Consider the following 24,370-nt stretch of genomic DNA (forward strand, 5'->3'; position numbering starts at 1 on the left):
GTCAGAGTGGCTCTTTCTTGGCTACGTCCCCAGGCCCAGCACTTTCCCAGCTTGCCCACTTCCTGCACTCCCTTAGGGCTTCATCCCTTAAGGCCCAGGGAAGCCAACACTTTCAGCTCCCTTCCTTGGCAGGCTCCCAGGCGGATCCAGATTTTGTGGGTCCTGAAGCTTATGTACTTTTGGAGGTCTTCTTTAAGAAAGAGTTAAAAAAGAAATCCCAGCACTTTGGGAGGCCAAGGTGGGAGGATCATGTGACCCAGGAGTTGGAGACCAGCCCAAACAATACAGGGAGACCTCCTCTCTATGAAAAAAAAAAAAAAAAAAAAAAAAAGCCAGGCATGCTGGCATGCATTTGTGGTCCCTGCCACTTGAGAGGCTGAGGTGGGAGGATTGCTTGAGCCTAGGAAGTCAAGGCTACAGTGAGCTGAGATTGTGCCAGCGCACTCCAGCCTGAGCAACAGAGCAAGAACCTATTAAAAAAAAAAAAAAAAAGAAGGAAAGAAAGAGTATGAAAAATAACGAATATAAACTTTCTGGGGCCCCTCAGAGGGCTTGGGAAGGGGCTGTACAAGTGAGGGTCTTAGAGGTGAAGATGCATTTGCTTCTCGGTGATTCTTCTTTTAGGCACATCTTAAATTTTGTGCCACCAATAAGTGATTACATACGTTGTCATCAGCCTTAGAGATGTGATGAAATTTCTCAGCTGAATATACCTGAAACCAGAGCTTTCAAACCAGAGCCATCTAGGAAAATTGAGGTCCCCAGGCTCACCTGACCTGTGTGGCCAGAGCTGGGGAAGCCCTGGTGTTCCTCACTGGATGGTTCTCCCCATCTTGGTGGGGGATCGGCAGTCAGGGCCCAAAGCTTCAGCCCGGGCCCCACCATACGCTAGTCAGGGACCCCCGGCAAGTGACCAAATCTTTCTGAGTTCTGCTTCTTCATCCGCATCAGGAAATAACAATACCTATCTTGGAGCCTGTTGTGAGGATGAGCCAAGAAAATCTGTGCAGAGCACTGTGTAATTCACAAATCCCTCTGCAAACGCGTGGTATTGTGATCTGTTTCACCACTCTGACTGCCCAGCCCTCCTGCGACCTGCATCACTCCAGCACTTTGACTTTCTGGGCCTTTGAAGGCCACTCCATCCATTCTGTACAGCAGCTTTCTTGGGCAGGAGGCCGGGAACTGTCCTCATTTTACAACCAGGCAGGCTTCCAGCTTGGAGAGGTGGGGACTTCCCAAGGTCGCAGACAAGTTAGAGGCTGGTTGCCAGTTACAGTCATGCGTCACTTGATGAGAGTGATACATTCTGAGAAATGCATCATTAGGTGATTTCGTCACTGTGCAAGCATCATAGGAGTACTTACCTTGGTGGTGCGGCCTCCTGTGCACCTGGCCCATTGCTCCCAGGTTACAACCTGTGCAGCATGTTATGTGCTGAATACTGCAGGCAGTTGTAACACAATGGTAAGCATTTGTGCATCTAAACATAGCTAAACATAGACCGGGCGCGGTGGCTCACACCTGTAATCCCAGCACTTTGGGAGGCCGAGGTGGGTGGATCACCTGAGGTCAGGAGTTTGAGACCAGCCTGACCAACATGGTGAAATCCTGTCTCTACTAAAAATACAAAAATTAGCCAGGCATGGTGGCAGGTGCCTGTAATCCCAGCTACTTGGGAGGCTGAGGCAGGAGAATCACTTGAACCCGGGAGGCAGAGGTTGCAGTGAGCCAAGATCGTGCCATTGCACTCCAGCCTGGGCGACGAGAGCAAAAATTTATTTTATTTATCTCAAAAAATAAAATAAGGCTGGGTGCGGTGGCTCATGCCTGTAATCCCAGCACTTTGGGGGGCTGAGGCGGGCAGATTATGAGGTCAGGAGATCGAGACCATCCTGGCTAACAGGGTGAAACCCCGTCTCTACTAAAAATACAAAAAATTAGCCAGGCGTGGTGGCGGGCGCCTGTAGTCCCAGCTGCTCGGGAGGCTGAGGCAGGAGAATGGCATGAACCCGGGAGGCGGAGCTTGCAGTGAGCCGAGATCGCGCCAATGCACTCCAGCCTGGGTGACAGAGCAAGACTCCGTCTCAAAAAAATGAATAAATAAAAAATAAAAATAAAATAAACATAACTAAGCATAGAAAAGGTACAGTAAAAATAGTGTCGTAATCTTATGGGGCCACCGTCCATTGTTGACTGAAGTGTCGTTGTGTAGCGCGTGGCTGTATTTCCAGGCCTGGGAGTTCTCTCTAACATTCCCTCCAGCATTACGTTCCCCTGGGCTCTCTCATCCTCGGGTGTCTGTGTGTTCACCCCACCTCCTCTTCTGAATCCTGTTACTCCTCTCATGGATCCCTAGGACTTCTTGGGGACCTCAGGTCATCCACAGCTGTGGGATGAGCTCCCCTAAATAGAGACTGAGCGTTTTCATGCCATAGAACCCTTGTGCTTCCCACCCCTGCTGTGGGGTGACCCCGTGGCAGAAACGGGGTGTTTTCATCTTGCAGAGCCCCTGCCTGGGTCTCTAAGCCTTGAAGGGCTCAGTGCATCCCCCCAGCACCAGGGGACAGTCCCATCAGAGGCTGCTTCTCTCCCCGCAGAGCCCCCCTGCCTGGCAGAGCTGGAGCGCATCCAGATCCAGGAGGCCGCCAAGAAGAAGCCAGGTGAGGGGCCAGACCAGGCTCTCAGAGGAGGAGGTGGGGACGGCTTCCTGGGTTTGTCTGAGACCCAGGGCCTCCAGCCTTGGGCCTCATGGCAGACATGGAGCCCAGAGGAGGCCCTGGCCTAGGAAGACGGAAGAGGGATGCCCCCTTCCTGTGTCTATCCTTGTGGTGGGGCAGGGACTCCCAATCTGCCCCGGGAAAAGTGTGTTTTAGGCACTAATTTTATGCCCATCCATGCTGGAGCTAGAGTTTGGGATACAGAAGGATCCTGGAACCCTCCACTGAGTTCAGTTTCCTTCAGCAAGGCTGTGACTAATGTTTGAGTGAGGCCACTCCCTGAGCGACACTCACTCACATGCTCCATAAACACCTGGGGGCCGGTCCCAGAGATACAACAGCAATAGACCCAGCCCAACTCTGAGCGGATGGCAAGACGGATGCACTCCCCGGCCTCATAACCCTTTAGCTCGGGCCAGTCCGGAAACACACAACACACAAATGGACACACTAAAAAGACAGAACTAGCAGTGTGACCTGTACACAGGCGCCTGGGAGCTTCAGCTGGGGAGCCTGCAGGAAAGCAAGTGGGTCCCGGAGGCAGGTCGGACTCAGAGTGGCTGGGAGGAGAAGGCTGGGCCTTCCTGGCAGGGGACAGCCAGGCCGGAGGAACTGTGGGAGGATAGAGAGTGTCAAACCTGGTGAAGTCAGACTGGCTGTCCTAGAAGACTTGGGCCATGGAGTCAGGGAAACTGATGGGGCGGCTGGGAGCTAGCACAGGGGCCTGAGCAGTGGTTCAAGGAAGCGGGTTTCCTCATCTCCAGCAAGTAGAGCCGAACAAATTGCTAGCTGGTGTCCAGCTCTCGGCATCTGGGCCTGTTGGGGGGTCAGCACCCGGTCTGGCTGGGCTCTGGGGGTGCGTAGACTTCTGCTCATGCATGAGGCCCTGAGGTCACCTCTCTGAGGGGCCCACAGCCTGGGCCCCTGCTCTGACCCTGCCTGGCACCGTCTCATTCAGGCATCTTCATCCCGAGCTGCGACGAGGATGGCTACTACCGGAAGATGCAGTGTGACCAGAGCAGCGGTGACTGCTGGTGTGTGGACCAGCTGGGCCTGGAGCTGACTGGCACGCGCACGCATGGGAGCCCCGACTGCGGTACGGGCTGGGCAGCTCAGGGCCTGCTGGGGGCCCAGGTCTGGGGGCCCTTGTTGTGGGATGCTGGGGGGTGCATGCCAGAAGCTCCCTCACCCTCTGTTGGCTTGATCCCCTCACAGATGACATCGTGGGCTTCTCGGGGGACTTTGGAAGCGGTGTCGGCTGGGAGGATGAGGAGGAGAAGGAGACGGAGGAAGCAGGCGAGGAGGCCGAGGAGGAGGAGGGCGAGGCAGGCGAGGCTGACGACGGGGGCTACATCTGGTAGATGCCCTCAGGAGCCGGCTGCCGGGGGGGACTCAACAGCAGAACTCTGAGCAGCAGCAGGCAACTTCGAGAACGGATTCAGAAATGCAGTCAGAAGGACCCTGCTCCACCTGGGGGGACTGGGAGTGTGAGTGTGCATGGCATGTGTGTGGCACAGATGGCTGGGACGGGTGACAGTGTGAGTGCGTGTGTGCATGCATGTGTGTATGTGTGTGTGTGTGGCATGCGCTGACAAATGTGTCCTTGATCCACACTGCTCCTGGCAGAGTGAGTCACCCAAAGGCCCCTTCGGCCTCCTTGTAGCTGTTTTCTTTCCTTTTGTTGTTGGTTTTAAAATACATTCACACACAAATACAAATTGACAGGTCAAAATCCATGAAATGAGATCCCCCAGCCGTGTCCTCCAGCCCAGCCCTGACCCCTTGGTTTCTACCCTGGCTCGACCGGCCCCTGCCTGCCCTTCTCCCTCCTGCTTCTGAGGTCAAGCTCTGGCCTGTGAGCCTGTCCCCATTGCAAAGGGGAGGGAGGGGCAGGGAGCTGTCTACCAGCTGAGGTCCTCCCAAAACTGGGCCGATGTGGTGTGACATCCCCACCAGCCTCAGATGAGACGGGCCAGGATGCCCAGCCACAGCAAGCCCTGTCCCTTTGCCGGATCCCCAAACACTAGAGAAGCTCTCCTAACCCAAGGCAGAGAATGAAGGTGGTGGCGGCGGAGGAGGAGGGCAGCAGCTGAGAGGCCAGGGACAGGGTGCCTCGCCAAGCTGTCTGAGGTCTATCCCAGGTGGCCCAGGTGGTGCAGGTAGAACAGGGTGAGGAGAGGGGGTCGGCTCAGCAGGTGGAGGCTGTGGCTGCAGAGCCTGGGGGAGCTTTTAGGTGTTGAGATGGGGCAGCTCTGAATCCTAGACCCTGGAATAGCCTGTCCCTTTTCTCTGGGTCTCGTGGTGGAGCCATGGTCTGGGCTGCTCTCTTGGGGACAGTGGGCGGTGGTTACACAGTTGACCTCTGCCTGGCTCCCCCTTGGTGCAACTCCTACCTCCATCCCCCTTGCTGGGGTCCCCTCATCCACTTGAGGGCGCCTGAGGGCCAGAAGCAGCAGGCAAGGAGCCTGGGTCTAGGCTAAGGGGGTGTGTGCCCACCTCCTCCCTGACCCTTAACACTCCTGTCCTGCCCAGACCAACAGAGAGAGCTGTCCCTGAGACCCCGGAGAGAAGCAGCTGCCGAAAGCTGCAGCCTTCCCGCACTCTGAGACCATGATCTTCCTCCTGCCAGGGGAGAGCCACCCACAGGCCATGTCCAGCCCCACTTCCCTCAGCCCCCAGGGCTTCCTTCTGGCCCCTCTGAGGATTCCCTAGGGCTGCCCCAGCAGAGGGGCTTCCCCAAGCTCTGTTTCGAAGCCTGCAATGTGGAAAAGTGAGAAGTCAGAGGGAACAGGACAGGTGCAGCCGGGCTCCGAGGCCACACCTCACACCTCGCTGTTCCCCAACATCCCCTGAGCAGTGTGAGCTTATCTCACCAGATGAGAAGAGGCCCTGTGCATTTCTTTTGTTTGTTTGTTGCTGTTTTCCTCCACCCATTCAGTTCTCCTCAGCAAAGCAAATTCCTTAACACCTTTGGTGGAGAATTTCTTACCCAGACTTGGGGCTGTGATGCCCTTCAGTGCGTGGTGAGTGCAGCGTGTGTGCGTGTGCCTGTGTGTGAACCTGGGGGCCATCCTCGTGGCCTGGGAGCATAAGGAGGGGCCCCCTGTGTGCTGGGTGGGTGGCGGGTGTGGGGTCAATGCAGTGAGGCTCTCTGGGTGAGGCTCCCAACCTGGCAGTCCCCAGCCTCCCAGCATCTGTGAGCGTCTGTTGGACTTTACAGAAGAGCCTCACCCCGTCTGCCCCTCACTCTGCCCTGGAATCAACATTTTCCGAGTCCTTCTTGGGGGAAATAGCAGAGCCCCACTTAGCTCCATAAACTGCTTCCCATTCCGCAGCCCAGTTCTGATTGTTGAGGTGTCGCGTCGTTCCAGGTCCCCCAGTCCCCTCTTTCTCCTGTCCTCTCTCTGTCCTTCACCTCCCCCCTCCAGCCCCGGCTCAGTTCAGGGAAATGCTGTTCCACATCAGCCCTCTGCTCTCTGAGGCAGCCGCGCCTCTGACTCGGAGCTACTTGAAACTTCTGCTCTTGCTAGGATTGGAGTCTACCTATCTCTTCCCTTTGTCCCAGCTGGAGTTCTGGAACTTTCCTCCTCGGGGTGGGGGTGGGGGTTGTTAAGGATGCTGGGGGGCCTGGGGAAGGAAGGAGTTCAGAGGAAGGGTGTCCCCTGTCCTCTTGATGTCACCCTCCGCTCCTGGGACACGTGCTCTCTCTGTCTCTGGGTCTTCTGGCTGTACACGTTTGTGTGTCCTTGTAAATATGTTTTAGGAAGAAAGCAAAAGGGATTGAACTAGCCTCTGGTAGGATTGCAGGGGTCCAGCCTTGCCTGTCTCTGAAGCCCCCACACTGCCTTTTGCCCCACTGAGACTGGGCCCCTCAAAAGGTAGACAAAACAGCAGCTCCCTGTGGGGCTGAAGGTCGGCCTCAAAGTGGCTTTTTGTTAGACAAGGTTAAGGTTTCCTCATGAGCAAGGTTGCAGATTGGTCCTTCCTCAGCTCCTTGATTTGTGACCTTGACCAAGGGGCCTGCCACCCAGCCCCTCCAGTGCCCTCTCCTCGATGCCTCGCTCCTTCCTGCCCCCACTCCCCTGGCTTAGGCAGGTAGGGGAATTAGGGCCATGCTGGAAGAAGCTTAACCATGTGTTCAAAGAACGGTTTCTTGCTTGCTTGGTCCTGGAACTCCCCTTGGCTGCCCCGGGCCTCCTTGGCCCATGGGTGCTGGGGGAGGTGGATGTCAGATCTGGTAGGTTGCAGCAGAGAAAATAAATGTGCCTTGAGAGACCACTCAGAGAGGGTCCAAGGGTGATGGAGAAGGAAGCATGGCCTGGGAGCTTGGAAGGGAGGGGTGGTGGGTGGCGGCATCTTGACTGCCCCCTGTTGTCCCATACGTGGGGGTGGTCACCCCCCTTCACTCCAGCCCGCCTGCCTTCAGCCTTCCATGAGCTTCACCTGCTTCCAACTTCACTTTGGAGGGGGTGGGGTCCGTTGGCATCAACACGGGGACCCTCTGCTTCACCAAAGCCCGAGCCCTCAGCCCCTGGGGAGAACAAATGGCTGAGCTTTGATACCTGGGGTCGTCAAGAGGCTGCGGGCTGGCGGCAGTCCCAGGGGAGAGACACCACAGAAGGAGACCCAGACATCCCAAGGAAGTTCCCAGCAGAGCAAACTGCTTTCCAGCCTGAAGCCTGCTTAAACTGTGTGATGTGCAATAACTGAGCTTAGAGTTAGGAATTGTGTTCAAGTGCTTGGATTTCCGTCTGTAGATTTAACTGCTGAAATCTTATCTCTCAGTAATTTTAGATGTCTTTTAAAAAATTGAAAAACAAAGTGTTAGACTGTGTGCGTGTGCGTTGATGGGCACTCAAGCGTCCCGTGAGTCATCCAGCCCTGCCTTTCCCCTGCGCCCCCATCCTCTCACGTCCCGCCCCGCCTCCACTTGGGGACCCTGCCTCGTGTCGTCTTTATCTGCCTATTACTCAGCCTAAGGAAACAAGTACACTCCACACATGCATAAAGGAAATCAAATGTTATTTTTAAGAAAATGGAAAATAAAAACTTTATAAACACCATCTGCTGGCAATACTCTGATTATTCTTACCCTTGGTATTATTTTTCACGAAAACAGCATTTATGGCTGAGCGTGGTGGCTCACACCTATAATCCCAGCACTTTGGGAGGCTGAGGCAGGACAATCCCTTGAGCCCAGGAGTTTGAGACTGGCCTAGGCAACATAGTGAGACCCTGTATCTATCAAAACAAAAAAATTAGGCTGGGAAGGAGGGGCAGTGGGTGAGGCTAAGGATTGCTTGAGCCTAGGAGGTTGAGGCTGCAGTGAGCTATGGTCATGCCACTGCATTCCAGCCTGGGCAACAGAGGGAGACTATCTCTAAAAAGATAAAAATACAGTACAGTACAATTCAGTGGCATTTAGTACGTTCGCAGTGTCATACAGCCATCACCACAATCCAGCTCCAGAGCATTTTCATCCAGGGTATGAGCTTTTCAAAGACTTCAACCACCTCTTAGCAAACGGCTTGTGAGAAAGGTAAAACCAGTTGAGACAGCGCCGTCAGTGGAGTATGTATCGGGCCCTTACATGCTTGTTAGCATTATGATTCTAATTTTTAAATTTTTTTTTGAGACAGAGTCTCGCTTTGTCGCCCAGGCTGGAGTGCAGTGGTGCGATCTTGGCTCACTGCCACCTCCACGTCCCAGGTTCAAGTGATTATCCTGCCTCAGTCTCCCAAGTAGCTGGGACTACAGGCACCCGCCACCATGCCTGACTAATTTTGTATTTTAAGTAGAGACGGGGTTTCACCATGTTGGCCAGGCTGGTCTCGAACTCCTGACCTCTAGTGATCCTCCCATGCTGGCCTCCCAAAGTGTTCGGATTACAGGCGTGAGCCACCATGCCCGGCCCATGATTCTATTTTTTTAATGTATTTTTATTTTTTATTATTTTTTTTGAGACAGTCTTGCTCTGTTGCTCAGGCTGGAGTGCAGTGGTGCAGTCTCGGCTCACTGCAACCTCCGTCTCCCCACTTCAAGCGATTCTCCTGCCTCAGCCGCCCAAGTAGCTGGGACTACAGGCGTGTGCCACCATGCCCGGCTAATTTCTGTATTTTTAGTAGAGACAGGGTTTCACTCTGTTGGCCAGGCTGATCTGCCCACCTCGGCCTCCCAAAGTCCTGGGATTAGAAGCATGAGCCACCACGCCTGGCCAGTGTGGCAGAAGAATACCTAAATGTCTTACTTTTATTTCTGGGATTATCTGAGCTGGGGGACTGTCGTCATTATTCTGTGACTTTTCTTCTTTTGGGCCTTGCCCACCCCTCACTAGATGTGTCTTTTAACAAATCCTTTTGTGGTGTGGAGGGGGATGGAATCTGGGCACAGGAGCTCTAATCTCTAGCCCTGGAGCTTGCTAACTGTGGCCTTGGGCCAGGATCTGCTGGATGGATCACCTGTGGTAACCAGCCCCCGTGCTTTCCAAACAGCAAAAGCAAGCCCCCGGTGCCAGCCTGCAGCCAGGGCAGGCTCTGCCCGTCTGGCTGGAACGATTCCTTAGGAAGGGAGCTTTTCTGCCATTCATTGTGTCTCGATGCCACCAGCAAGCTCAGACTTGGAGGCTCAGGAGCTTTCTGGAAGGTGGCGTGAGGAGCGATGGGGTTTGCCAAGGGGCTGCTCCCGGCATGTAGGATGAAAGGGATGGTGATGAGAACAGCGGTTTTGGATTCAGAGTGGCTAGGAGGAGCCTGCAGCCTGCTGAGGGGAAGCCTTCTGAATGAGCGTCTTCAACCGTCAGGGAAATGTTGGCTTTTGTACCTGGCGGATTAACATTTGCTCAGGTGACGGGAAGCCAGAGGCCAGCCAGGGCCCCGGCTTCTGGAACAATCCTTCCATTGTCACCATGTCCTGTCAACCTGGGTTCCCAGGGTTCCTTGGCCCAACAGCAAACAGAGCATTGCCGGGGACAGGCCCAGGTGTCAACCTGCAGTACAGACGTTGCTGCGGCCGTTCGGGAAACCATTGCTGGAGCCCAGATGCGTGGGAACCCCCTGCCCACCCCCTCCCTGGGCACAGCACCATCCTCAACCAGGCCTTCCCATGTGCCCACTGCATCCTGGCACCTTGCTTTCCCTCAGCATTTAGCCTCCTGGGAACAGGGTCTATGTATTGACTTCTCTCCGGTGAATAACTGGGTCCTGGGAACAAATCTGAAAGAAAAAACCCAGACTGCACACAGAGTCCCACAGGCAGCATTTCTCTCCCACCCATCACCTTTGTGGAGAGCTCAGAGAGGCGAGGGGGTGTATTTGACCAAAAACAAACAAAAACCAGAACTTTTTATATTTTGAGCAAAATAGGTGAGGGAGAGGAGAGGAAAAAACAAACATTTCTATGTTCCCTTCAATGCCCTATGTCCTTTAAGTTATTATTATTATTATTATTATTATTATTCAGAGAAGGTTTCTCACTCTGTTACCTAGGCTGGAGTGCAGTGGTGAGATCATAGCTCACAGTAACCTCAGACTTCTGGGCACAAGTAATCCTCCCACCTCAGCCTCCCTAGTAGCTGGAACTACAGGTGTGTGCTACCATGCCCAGCTAATTGTTAAACTTTTTGTAGAGATGGGGGTCTTGCTATGTTGCCCAGGCTGGTCTCGAACTCCTGGGCTCAGCCTCCCAAAGTGCTGGGATCACAGGCGTGAGCCAGTCCAGGCCGCGTCTGCTGTTGAATCCCCTCAGCAACTCCACGAGGCAGGGATCACCAGCCACTCAGACCCATTTATGGATGAGAAGACTGTTTCCCAGGGCTGACCTTGGCTCAGGCAGGGGTGTGTGGTGGAGCCTTGGTGTTGCTCCAGGCCTGGCTCACTGCAAGGTCAGCTGCCCAGGGCTGTAGCCACTCCTGGCATGCCTCCCGCACTGAGATAATGCCCAAGATGGAAAATCCTGTGTTTTCATCAGTAAGTCATGGTTGAATGTGGATGGGAGCGTGGGTACTGGGGAAGTACAGAAGAAGGTAAGACATGGAGATTCTTCCAGGCCCTGCTTCTGAACTTGGGTCAGCACCTCTCCATGGGCCTCAGTTTCCCCTTCTGTAAGATGAGGGGATTGGACTCAGTTGTCCAGTGTTGTGAGTCTGTGAAAACGTGCACAGGCAAACAAACAAACAAACAAAAAAACAAAAAACATGCACAGGTACGAGTCCAGAAAATGTCTTGTTAGGTTCGGGATTGTCTTGCTTTCTCTCTCTCTCTCTCCTACTTTGCACATTTGGTGTGACTCTGCCACTGTTTCTCTGGAAGGGTGGGCATCCTTGATGCACCCCTGTGGGATGGGTCAGCCTCTAGAGAAAGCTGGGCTGACCCTTGAGGTCAAGCTCCTGCTCCCGCTGCCCATCCTCTTCTGATTCCAGCCATGCCAGTAGAGGGAAAGGTGGATGTCTTCCAAGTCTCCCAGGAATATTTGCTTCCCTGGCGCTGGTGGGGAAGGAGGCCCCTCCCTGCACTATCTCCTCTCAATCTCCTTATTTTAATTTTATTTATTTATTTATTTATTTATTTATTTATTTATTTATTTATTTATTTTTGAGACAGAGTCTCACTCTGTCGCCCAGGCTGGAGTGCAATGGCGTGATCTCAGCTCACTGCAACCTCTGCCTCCCGGGTTCAAGCGATTCTCCTGCTTCAGCCTCCCAAGTAGCTGGGATTATAGGTGCGCACCACAATACCCAGCTAATTTTTTTTTTTTTTTGTATTTTTAGTACAGATGGGGTTTCACTATGTTGTCCAGGCTGGTCTAGAATTCCTGACCTCAAGAGATTCACCCGCCTTGGCCTCCCAAAGTGCTGGGATTACAGGCATGAGCCACCGTGCCTGGCCTCAATCTCCTTTATAGTCTATCTGAGGGGGAAAAGAAGCGAAACTATTTTTTTTTCTCTTCTACTCTCACTCTGTCAACACACAATACTTCCCCTTTGGTCACCAAAATGTGTGGGGATATTTCTCTACACACCAAGTTGTTCTCCAGGGGACACCACCTAGGTGTCCCACATTCAATTCAATTCCTACACTGCCTGGAGAGAGTGACACATCGTGCAGTTCAGGGCTCAGTCCCACCAGGCACAGTGGCGAACTGGGAGGCCAAAATGGGAGGATGACTTGAGGCCAGGAATTTGAGACGAGTCTGGGCAACAGAGTAAGACCCAATCTCTACAAAAAAGCAAAACAATTAGCCAGATGAGGTGGCATGCACCTACAGTCCCAGTTACTTGGGAGGCTGAGGCTGGAGGATCGCTTGAGCCTGGGAGGTCAAGGCTGCAGTGAGCCATGATTATACCACTGCACTCTAGCCTGGGCAAGAGAGTGGGACCCTGTCTAAAAAAAATTAAAATTAATGAATTTAGCAATTTTAAAAAGGGCTCAGTCCCACAAGGCTGCCCCCACCTCGGATGCCCGTCACCAGCCCCAGGTTCTGACCTCTGCTTCTGACCTATGGGCTACAGATCAGGGTTCTCATACTCCCTCCTCAGGTTCAGTTAATTTGCTAGAGGCTTGCAGAACTGAGGGAGACACCTTTACCCATTTATGGTGAAGGATATTACAGAGAACACAGATGAACAGCCCGATGGAAGAGATGCATAGGGTGAGGTGGGTGGGAAGGGACGTGGAGCCTCCATGCCCTCCATGGGCACCACCCTCCAGGAACCTCCATGTGTTCAGCTGTCAGGAAGCTCTCCAAACCCTGTCTTTTTGGGTTTCTATGGAGGCTTCATTATGTAGGCATGACTGATGAAATCACTGGCCACTGGTGATCACCTCAACCTTTGGCCCCTCTCCCTTCCCCAGCGGTTGGGGGTAGTTGGTTCCCCTGGCAGCCAGTCCTTATCCCGAGGGTATCCAGGAGCCCCCCAGAAGTCACCTCATTGGAACAAAAGACGCTCCTATCACTCCAGAAATTCCAAGGGATTTCAGAGCTCTGTGTCAGAAGTTCCTATCACTCAGGAAATTACAAAGGTTTTGGGCTCTGGGTCAGGAACTGAGGGCAAAGACCAAATACATATTTCTTCTTATATCACGATATCACAATCAGTGACACCAACAGAAGCTGCGCTCAGTGGGGCAACCTCTCCTCCTCCGCAGCCCCAGCCTCCTCCCTGACTCTGCCAGGCAGCTGGCTCCAGCCAGGTCCTCCAACACTCCCCTTGTCCCGGAGGGCCAGCCTGGGGCCTGGCAACGCCCAGCTGTTCAACATGAAGTTGCCCCAGGACCCCCAGGACCACCCTGGAGGGGCCCCCATCAGGAGACACAAGACCCCTGGGCCAGGGCTGAGAGGGCCTGTTCACTTGCTGAGCTGCTGATGGGCAGGTGACGGCCTGTCCTGCAGCAGTTAGAGGGCAGCTAGGGAGACGTGGGCTCCTACCTTTCTCTCCCTGCACCCCTTCTCCAGCATTGTTCCCAGCAGGCTTGGGACTCCACTGAACTTGGATCTCTTTGGTTTTGTTCCTTCTCCTCTCCCTCTGCTCACACACTGGGCTCCAAAGAGCCTGTTCAACCCCAGATTCTTGGATTCAGAATCCCGGGATCATCAAATCCCAGAGATGTCAAAGCTCATTTGGTCTGCCCCTTCCTTAGAGCTACACCATCCGGCCTTGACCCTTGGAGATGGGATGTCCACTTAGCTGGGTTTATTGCACCCTTGCTGTATGCAAGGCTTTTTGCTTATCAGGCTTGGAGAAATTGAGTTAGGTGGTGCAAAAGAGGATACAGAGGGAAATAGTGCCCGGCCTGCTTTAGGAAGCCCACAGTCCAATAAAAAAGACACAAGAACACGTGTCTCAGTGTGATTTTTCTCGGGGCAGGATGGTGCTTTCCCAAGGGTTGCAAACTCTTTGTGAAGGGGTGACGGGGCCTGTGTGACAGTAGGGAGGGCTGGGAATGGTGGTGGTCTGCTGGGCGCACACCATGTGCAGAGGGTGCTGCAGACCTTGTGCGTGCTATGGCTGGGAGGCAGGAAAGGATTCAAATGAAGACTGGAGAAGTAGTTGGGGCCGAACCGTCCAGGCTAAAGTCTGCCTTCTAGTTGGGTACAGATTCATCAATACCTGCTGAATGAGTGCATTCCCCAGCTTAGCCCTGATCACCTGTCACTTGGACAGTTGCAGCAGCTGGCAAACTGGGCTTCTAGCTCCTTCCTTTCTAGTGCTCCTCGTCCATTTTTGTCATAACTACCATGGAGATGGGTGAGGTGGAGTCTTTCCTCTACATAAAACCCTCAATGACTCCCTACTACCCACAGGGTGAAAGTCAAGTTCCTTCACCTTTTGAAAGCCTGGAGAATTGGTCCTCACCCTTGTCACCAGCTTCATTGTCCTCCCTTTTCCCTCTACCCTCTGTGCCTTACAGCCTTTTGCTTAGGGCTGCCCCCCCTGCCTGAAAATGTTCACCACTCCTTTCTTTACTTTCCTACACATCCTTCAAAACCCAGGCCAAGCCAGGTGCAGTGGTGCATGTCTGTAGTCTCAGCTACTTGGGAGGCTGAGGCAGGAGGATCACTTGAGCCCAGGAGTTCAAGACCAGCCTAGGCAACATAGGGAACCCTTTCTCTTAAAAAAATAAAATAAAACTGGCCTGGTGTGGTGGCTCATGCCTGTAATCCCAACACTTTGGGAGGCTGAGGCAGGTGGATCGCTTGATTCAATACCAGCCTGGGCAACATGGCGAAACCCCATCTCTACTAAAAATACAAGAACATTAGCCTGGCATGGTGGCAGGTGCCTGTAACCCCAGCTACTCAGGAGGCTAAGGCAGGAGAATCGCTTGGACCCAGGAGGCAGAGGCTGCAGTGGACTGAGATAGTGCCACTGCACTCCAGCTTGGGTGACAGAGTGAGATTCCGTCTCAAAAAAAAAAAAAAAAAAAACCCAGCTCAAATGTCATGACTTCCCTGACCTCCGCAGGCAGAGAGAACTAGGCTGCCTCTGCTCCTTGATGGCCTTGCACAGGCCTCTACCCTGCCCCGGGCTAGATATAGGATATATCTATAAGGATATAGAACTGGGTTGCATCTTCTTGACTCCCTGAAGCGCTTCCTGCCAAGTTCTTTGGCATGTCTTGTCACATCTGTATCCTTGAGGCCTGGGCCTCGTGGGTAACCAGGACATACATTGAAATGAATGCATGAATGAATGATCTTGACCCAATTCAGCCCTGACATCACCCTTAGGCTACCTTCTCTACTTGTCATTTGAATATCATCCATGTCTAAAACATCTACCAGCCTGGCCAACGTGGTGAAACCCCATCTCTACCAAAAATATACAAAAAATCAGCTGGGAGTGGTGGCATGTGCCTGTAGTCCCTACTACTTGGGAGGCTGAGGCAAGATAATCGCTTGAACCCTGGAGGTGGAGGTTGCAGTGAGCCGAGATCGTGCCACTGCACTACAGCCTGGGTGACAGAGCAAGACCCTGTCACAAAAAATAAATAAATAAAAAATAAAATAAAACATCTACGAGCACTCCTAGTACTTTTTCTCACCGTTGGAGATTCATTTCTCTTCAGTTACTTTAAACAATTTTACTTTTCCCTTTAGAATCTTTCTGTAAATTTTTTCCAAGCCAACATATCCCAGCTGCTTCTTGTTGGAAACCAAAATGTCAACACTTTACATGAATTTCTGAAAATGTTATATTTAGTTAAAAAAACAAGTTTTTAGTAATTTTGATTTACAAAATTTGCACCAGTAAATTTGGTGGCTACATCTAAGGTATTTTGGTATTTTGGCAAATTGGCCTACTTTCTGCCTCTTGAACTTTTGTCCTAGCTTATATTTCAGAGAGCTGTAATTCAAAGGAATGACTGAGGGTGGGCATGTGTGTCCTTTGGAGAGAGTCTGATTTGTTATCTTCTCTTACCCTATTCATAATTGACTTCAATTCACATCCCTGTGCTTTTTCAGCGTCACCCTTTTCAGCACCAACCACCCACCAGAAAGTGCCCTGGAGTGACCCGTCTGAACCGGAGAGAGGGCTGCTGCTGGGATGGGCACCGTCTCCCTTTGCTTTCGCTGGTTGCTTGGTCAGCAGGGGCAGGGTTTTAGAAACAGGACTGTACCAGCCAAAAGCCTTTGGTTGCAAGTGACAGACACCTACCTAACTCTGACTGGCTTAGACAGAGAAATAATGTATTGGCTCTCATAGAAGGTGGGGATCCTGCAGCAAGTCTCGGAATTGAAGGAAGAATTTGAGGAACCAGGTCTTTGGGGATGGCAACTGTGAGTTCAGCACCCCAGGGCTCCTCCATGCTGACCGTCTTTGCTTTACTGTTTCTTTTCACCTGTTGGCCTCATTCTGTCTGACTCCTGATGGGCTGTCTCCATGTAGCAGAGAACAAGACTGCCCCAGCAGACAGAGAGAGCTGGTTGCACCCAGAATCTGTATATTAATCCCAGGGAAGGACCCTGATTGGATCCGTTACTGTTGCCAGGTGGATGGAATGCAGTGATTGGCCAGGTCTGGGCCAGTCATGTGCCCATGCTTGCCTCCAGGGCATGGGTCTATTACCAGGGGAAGGGACCCTGGAAAGACACAAAACCAACAGCCCTCTCTATACAAGAGGTGAGTGAAATAGCTTGAAGGAAAACCCCTGGGGAGGTGTGTAAATGTCAAATTCTTTATTTAGCATGCTTGGGGACCCAGGATTTTGTAAAGATTTAGACTCTGCTGTTTCATTTCAACCTACTGACCCCACTTGGCCACATAGCTTCATCCAACTATGCTCATTGCTCACTGCTTGGTGAAGAAATATTCAAGGAAGGGATGGATGAATGTTACTGTGCATGAGCCACACGTTCCTCCTCTGGGTCTTTCACTGCTGTATCGCCTGGAATATGCCTTGCACTCCCACCAGTTTCTGCTTGTCTTGTCATAGCCATCCTTGAAGCCCAGTTCAGGTGCCACCTCTTCCATGAAGCCCTCCCTGATCCCACTACCAGCAGGGTTTCTTTCTTTTTATGATCTTGTTTCAACCCACTTTTTTTCAGTGTTTTCCAGGTACACTTCCCCCCACTTTTTATAGACTCTAGCCTGATTTTGTGTTGTTTGTGTTGTGTACCGATTTAGCAGAAATAACTTTCCAATGATTAGTCCATCACTCAGCTGGGAGATGTGAGCTTTCCCTCCCTTGAGGCTTTAGAGCAGAGGCCTGTTTGCGGGATGTTGTAGAAGGGCAAGGGTTTCCTGGGGATTGCATGTTGGTTTTCTAGGGTGTCATGAGAAATGACCATACACTGGGTGGTTTAAAACAACACACATTTATTCTTCCACAGTTCTGGGAGCCAAAAGTTCAAACTCAAGGTGTCAGTGGGGTTGGCTCCTTCTTGAAGTTCTTGGGGAGGATCTGTGCCAGGCCTGTCCCCAGCTTCTGTGTTTGCCAGCCATCCTTGCATTCCTGGACCTGCAGATGCCTCACTCCAGGCTGTCTCCATTTCCATATGGCCTTCTCCTCTGTGCCTGTGTATCTTCCTCGTCTTCCTCATTCTTCTTCTTCTCCTCTTTCTCCTTATCCTTCTTCTTGTCCTCCTTCTTCTTCTTTTTTTTTTTTTTTTTGAGACAGGGTCTCATTCTGTGGCCCAGGCTGGAGTGCAGCGGTATGATCATAGCTCACTGTAACCTCAAATTCCTGGGCTCAAGTGACCCTCCTGCCTCAACCTCCTGAGCAGCTAGGACTACAGGTGTGAGCCACCAAGCCTGGTTAATTTTTAAAAATTTCTGTAGAGACTGGGTCTTGCTATGCTGCCCAAGCTCATCCCAAACTCCTGGCCTCAAGCAATCCTCCTTCCTTGGCCTCCCAAAGCATTGGGATAACAGATGTGAGCCACTGCACCCAGCTGGTATCCTCCCTCTTCCTTATTTATTTATTTTTTTTTATTGATCATTCTTGGGTGTTTCTCGCAGAGGGGGATTTGGCAGGGTTACAGGACAATAGTGGAGGGAAGGTCGGCAGATAAGCAAGTGAACAAAGTTCTCTGGTTTTCCTAGGCAGAGGACCCTGCGGCCTTCCGCAGTGTTTGTGTCCCTGGGTACTTGAGATTAGGGAGTGGTGATGGCTCTTAACGAGCATGCTGCCTTCAAGCATCTGTTTAACAAAGCACATCTTGCACCGCCCTTAATCCATTCAACCCTGAGTGGATACAGCACATGTTTCAGAGAGCACAGGGTTGGGGGTAGGGTCACAGATCAACAGGATCCCAAGGCAGAAGAATTTTTTCTTAGTACAGAACAAAATGAAAAGTCTCCCATGTCTACCTCTTTCCACACAGACACGGCAACCATCCAATTTCTCAATCTTTTCCCCACCTTTCCCCCCTTTCCATTCCACAAAACCGCCATTGTCATCATGACCCGTTCTCAATGAGCTGTTGGGTACACCTCCAAGACGGGGTGGTGGCCGGGCAGAGGGGCTCCTCACTTCCCAGTAGGGGCGGCCGGGCAGAGGTGCCCCTCACCTCCCGGACGGGGCGGCTGGCCGGGCAGGGGGCTGACCACCCCCACCTCCCTCCTGGACAGGGCGGCTGGCCGGGCAGAGGGGCTCCTCACTTCCCAGTAGGGGCGGCCGGGCAGAGGCGCCCCTCACCTCCCGGATGGGGCGGCTGGCCAGGCGGGGGGCCGAACCCCCACCTCCCTCCCGGACAGGGCGGCAGGCTGGGCGGTGGGCTGACCCCCCCACCTCCCTCCCGGACGGGGTGGCTGGCCAGGCGGGGGGCTGACCCCCCACCTCCCTCCCGGACAGGGCGGCAAGCTGGGCGGTGGGCTGACCCCCCCACCTCCCTCCCGGACGGGGCGGCTGGTCGGGCTGAGGGGCTCCTCACTTCCCAGTAGGGGCGGCCGGGCAGAGGCGCCCCTCATCTCCCGGACGGGGCGGCTGGCCGGGCGGGGGGGCTGACCCCCCCACCTCCCTCCCGGACGGGGCGGCTGGCGGGGTGGGGGGTTGACCCCCCCACCTCCCTTCCGGACGGGGTGGCTGGCCGGGCGGGGGGCTGACCCCCCCACCTCCCTCCCGGACGGAGCGGCTGGCCGATCAGAGGGGCTCCTCACTTCCCAGTAGGGGCGGCCGGGCAGAGGTGCCCCTCACCTCTCGGACCGGGTGGCCGGCCAGGCGGGGGTCCGAACCCCCACCTCCCTCCTGGACAGGGCGGCAGGCTGGGCAGTGGGCTAACCCCCCCACCTCCCTCCCGGACGGGGCGGCTGGCCGGGCGGCGGGCTGGCCCCCCCACCTCCCTCCCGGACGGGGCGGCTGGCCGGGCGGGGGGCTGACCCCCCCACCTCCCTCCCGGACGAGGTGGCTGCCGGGCGGAGATGCTCCTCACTTCCCAGACGGGGTGGCTGCTGGGCGGAGGGGCTCCTCACTTCTCGGGCGGGGCGGCTGCCGGGCGGAGGGGCTCCTCACTTCTCGGGCGGGGCGGTTGCCAGGCAGAGGGTCTCCTCACTTCTCAGACGGGGCGGCCGGGCAGAGACGCTCCTCACATCCTGGACGGGGCGGCAGGGCAGAGGTGCTCCCCACATCTCAGATGATGGGCGGCCGGGCAGAGCCGCTCCTCACTTCCCAGATGTGATGGCGGCCGGGAAGAGGCGCTCCTTGTTTCCTAGATGGGATGGCGGCCGGGCAGAGAGGCTCCTCACTTTCCAGACTGGGCAGCCAGGCAGAGGGGCTCCTCACTTTCCAGACTGGGCAGCCAGGCAGAGGGGCTCCTCACATCCCGGACGATGGGCGGCCAGGCGGAGACGCTCCTCACTTCCCAGACGGGGCGGCAGCCGGGCAGAGGCTGCAATCTCGGCACTTTGGGAGGCCAAGGCAGGCGGCTGGGAGGTGGTTGTAGCGGGCCGAGATCACGCCACTGCACTCCAGCCTGGGCACCATTGAGCACTGAGTTAACCAGACTCTGTCTGCAATCCCGGCACCTCGGGAGGCCGAGGCTGGCAGATCACTCGCGGTTAGGAGCTGGAGACCAGCCCGGCCAACGCAGCGAAACCCCGTCTCCACCAAAAAAATACGAAAACCAGTCAGGCGGGGTGGCGCGCGCCTGCAATCGCAGGCACTCGGCAGGCTGAGGCAGGAGAATCAGGCAGGGAGGTTGCAGTGAGCTGAGATGGCAGCAGTACAGTCCAGCTTCAGCTCGGCATCAGAGGGAGACCGTGGAAAGAGGGAGACGGAGAGGGAGAGGGAGAGGGAGAGGGAGAGGGAGAGGGAGAGGGAGAGCTCCTCCCTCTTCCTATAGGGACATAAATTGTTGGATTTAGGGCCCACCCCAAATCCAGTATGATTTTATCTTCAGGTGATTTACTAATTACATCTGCAAAGATCTTATTTCTAAAATAAGGTCACATTCCAAGGTTCCTGGCGGACACAAATATTTGGGACTTATTATTCCGCCCACTACAGGGATTGTGTGCTGGAGAAACTGAACATAAACCACAGAGACCAGACGGGTAACTGGAGAGTGCGGGCCTCTGCCTGTCATTGTCAGACCTGGCTTTCCAAAGAAGCCAGAAATCTGGATTTGTACGTAAAATATCTAGATTTTTAAATGCTGGTAACATATTAAGAACCTGGTCCCTATATTCATGCTTTATAGATAGCACATCTATAGGTCGCATTCAGCCTGTAGAGCAACTAGTTTGTGACCTCTAGTGGAAGCTCTAAAACTTGGCTTCTGTGAGCTCAGAGAGAGTACGGACCTATGCACTTCTGCCAGTAGCCACCAGAGGGCGTGCTAGGCATTGCGTCAGAAAACGCCTCTGGCAACCAGGCCCAGGAGGTGGCCAGGGAAATCCAACGGAGGTTTTTCAAGTCAGGGAGTGGATGGGATCGGGGGAAGTCTGGGATTAGGCTAATGACCAAAATTCATTCTATTTAACATTTACTCTTCCATAATTGTCTCTTAATCTCTTATGACTGGTACCCCTTGTCCACTAAAGATACCTGCTCCCTTGGCAGACAAAACAAGTTCAAAAACCGCAAAAGAATACTACAGGGAAAAGAAAGGAACAGCCAACAATAACCATTTGAAGACTTTTCTTGATTATGAATCAATCAATTAACTTAAAATTGACACATGGCTGGGTGCGGTGGCTGACGCTTGTAATCCCAGCACTTTGAGGGCTGAGGTGGGCAGATCACTTGAGGTCAGCAGTTTGAGATCAGCCATGGCCAACATGGTGAAACCCCATCTCTGCTAAAAATTCAAAAATTAGCCGGGCATGGTGGCACGCGCCTGTAATCCCAGCTACTCGGGAGGCTGCGGCAGGAGAGTCGCTTGAACCTGGGAGGTGGAGGTTGCAGTGAGCTGAGATTGCACCACTGCACTCTAGCCTGGGCGACAGAACGAGACTTTGTCTCAGAAAACAAACAAACAAACACCCCTCATGTACCCACCCCTAGCTTCAACAATTAGCAACTCATGACAGATCTTGGTCCTTCTATGTCCTTTTTGTTTCTTTGCTGGAATATTTTAAAGCAAATCCCAGGCATTGTATAATTGTATCCCAAAATACTTTAGACAGACACATTGTTTTATTTGTTCTTTGATTGTTGCTGTTGTTCTTTGTTTTCCACCAGAGAACTAACTCACAGCTAACTCTCATCCAACATGGGCGGATGAGAGCCCCTCTTAACTCGTCTCAGCCTCAGCTGTCTTAGGAGTGGGAGCAAACACCTTTTCCATAATTTCCATCTGTAGGTCCACTTTTCTGTTTTCCACCTTTTAAGAAATTTTTTAATGGAGATGGGGGTCTCACTACGTTGCCCAGGTTGATCTTGAACTTGTGGGCTCAAGTGATCCTCCTGCCTCAGCCTCCTAAAGTGCTGGGATAACACGTGTGAGCCACAGTGCTCGGCCTCTACTCATTTTTCAAAAATCAGATAGTATGGGTAAAATTCAGTGCTGTATTTTATTTTATTTTATTATTTTTATTTATTTATTTTTTGAGATGGAGTCTCACTCTGTCACCCAGGCTGGAGTGCAGTGTTGTGATCTCGGCTCACTGCAACCTCCACCTCCCATGTTCAAATGATCCTCTGCCTCAGCCTCCCGAGTAGCTGGGATTACAGGTGTGTGCCACCACGCCTGGGTAAGTTTTGTATTTTTAGTAGAGACGGAGTTTCACCATGTTGACCAGGCTCATCTTGATCTCCTGACCTCAGGTGATCCACCCGCCTTGGCCTCCCAAAGTGATGGGATTACAGGCATGAGTCACTGCGCCCAGCCTCAACAGTGTATTTAAATAATTGCCCAAACTCAGCCTTGCTGACAGACAAAGACGGCCACTGCCAAAGCTCATTTCTTGGCCGACACTTGGGCCTATCACAGCTCAAAGTGTTTCTGGGTTAACTGAGGCCTATGATGGCTGAATTTTGTGTATATAAAAGGTAGTCTTAGGGTGTCAATGTCAAATGTTCAAAGGCCAAAGGTTTCGGGACTTGCATTTGCCTCAGTTTGTTCTTACCTGCTCTGGATATTGGTGATGGCTCTGTGTGGAAGATTATATTTTCCAAAGATGGTTGCAACATCCCTCAATCTACATGATGTTGAGTGACCTTGACACTCCTTCCATGGAGAGGTCTGTGTCCTGTGTCTTTGAATCTGTTGGGCCTGTGGCTTGCTCATAGCCAATAGAAAGCAATGGAAGTAACATGGATGACTTCCAATCCTAGCCTATAGTATGTGATGCAGCTTCTGCTTGGTCAGTTACAATACTTGGGCTTGGAGGCCCGAGCTGCCATATAAGTAGACTAGCCATCCTGAAGCTGCCATGCTGTTAGGAAGCACAAGCTGTCACACATGAAGAGACCACATGGAGAGGCCCTGAGACTATATGAAGAGAGACACTTGGCCATCCCTAGCTGTTCCAGTCTTGAGCCATTCCAACACCAGCCTCCATCTGACTACAACTTTATGAGATCCTTCCTGAGCCAGAACCACCCAATTGAGCCCATCCTGATTTCCTAGACCTCAGAAACTATGAGAGATAATAAAAGGATTGCTGTTGTGAACTTTAGTTCACTAAGTTCTGGGGTGATTTGTGACTCAGCAATATATATTTGGAACACTTTTGAATATGTTCTGCAGATTTTCCTCTGAGGTTGGTGGAAAAGCCCTCCTAGGCTTGGGTGGAGTGAACAGCTTTCTGTATATTCTGATTTCAGTAACCTCCAAATATTCTTCTACTTGTGCCAGACAGTCGACAACTCTTGGCTGACTCTTTGCGATGTTGCTACCTGTCCTTCTTATGAAGAAGCGAACAGCGAGTGTCTGACCCCATCTCACTCTATCCTATTTTGAAGAAATGAGTCAGCCCCTTTCCTGAATGGGGCCAGCCGAGGGAGGCTGCAAGGTGTTCCCCTGGACAGATGGATTGTCTGATATTTGCAGATGCCTCAGCCCCTCATCGAGGCTTCCCTGCACCCTGTCCTCACACTCTATGAGCCAGCCTCCTTCCCAGTTGCCCTGCCTCTACAGAGAACTCTCTACCCTCTTTAATGCCAAAAGCAGTCGCTTATTTTCTCCTATGAACACTGGGAAACAGTAACTGACCACATTTTTGTTTTTGCTTTGGTTGCTTGAAGATGTATGGCCACAGTTTTGGCTTACCATGATAAGGGCATAGATCACGCTGGTAGAAAAATGATGAAAAAATACACAATTCTAATACTCAGAGATAAGGACACTTTGAAGTTTGTGGTACAGCCTCCCAGACTACACACATATGTAAAAGTGGGATTTTACAATACATAGAGTTTATACTGTGACTCTTGACTTCTTGGAGGCCATAGTCATTTCAAGAAGGTCAGGAGACTTCTAGCTCCCTTTGAGGAAAAATCCTCTTAGGCCTATACATACAAACTTGCCATTAGGTTCTATAAATACATAAGTAGTAAATTAATTAGGTTCTATACCTATAACTTCAGTATTAATCACTGCATAATAAATATTATGAATTGAATTGTGTGGCTATATTGTAATTTATTTAATCAATTCCCTATCATTGAACATTTACATGGCTTCTGATGTTCCTCTGTTTTAAACTATACTCAAAATCTCGACCTGGTGTGGTGGCGTGCACCTATAGTCTCTACTAAGGAGTCTGAGGCAGGGAGACTGCTTGAGCCCAGGAGTTTGAGGCTGCAGTGAGCTAGGATCCCACCATGGCACTCCAGCCTGAGCAACGGAGTGAAACCCTGTCTCTTAAAAAAAAAAAAAAAAAAAAAAAAAGTCATTCTGAGCATTTCATCCCAGTCTTCATTTACACTGGTTGCATCTGATGTGTCCTTGTAGCTGCTTTAGATCTTCTCTGGAACAAGGCAGGGCATGTTTAAATACATGCAGTTTTAAAAATGAGAAATACACCTTGGAACTGTCCCTAGCTGTGGCCCCGGGCGGCTCCCGGTCCTGCCTCACCCACAGCTCCAGGAGGCCTGCGGAAGCAGGACCGGGCCCTGTTTCCAGGCAGCAGGCGTCAGTGGCGCCTGTGATACATGCTGCCTGGCCAGAGAAGCAGTGATTTATGTCGTGGGTTGAGGAAGAACAGGGGCTGTGTGTTCATTCCTGGATTCAGGACCTCGCAGAGCTGGGGTAGGGAGGGGGCTGGGAAC

The 24,370-nt window shown here is 52.5% G+C and overlaps 1 protein-coding gene across 1 annotated transcript in view; it reads left to right on the plus strand.

Moving 5' to 3' along the window:
* SPOCK2 (SPARC (osteonectin), cwcv and kazal like domains proteoglycan 2) overlaps positions 1 to 7,783 on the plus strand; it is a 29,952-nt gene extending 22,169 nt beyond the window's left edge. The window contains exons 9-11 of the mRNA XM_063709995.1: positions 2,601 to 2,663; positions 3,679 to 3,816; positions 3,936 to 7,783. Of these exons, the coding sequence (XP_063566065.1) occupies positions 2,601 to 2,663; positions 3,679 to 3,816; positions 3,936 to 4,081 (347 nt within the window). The 3' untranslated portion in view covers positions 4,082 to 7,783. The remainder of the gene's footprint in view (positions 1 to 2,600; positions 2,664 to 3,678; positions 3,817 to 3,935) is intronic.
* Positions 7,784 to 24,370: the final 16,587 nt, after the last annotated feature.

Source organism: Gorilla gorilla, chromosome 8 (genome assembly GCF_029281585.2).
Source record: "Gorilla gorilla gorilla isolate KB3781 chromosome 8, NHGRI_mGorGor1-v2.1_pri, whole genome shotgun sequence".
Classification (NCBI taxonomy): domain Eukaryota; kingdom Metazoa; phylum Chordata; class Mammalia; order Primates; family Hominidae; genus Gorilla; species Gorilla gorilla.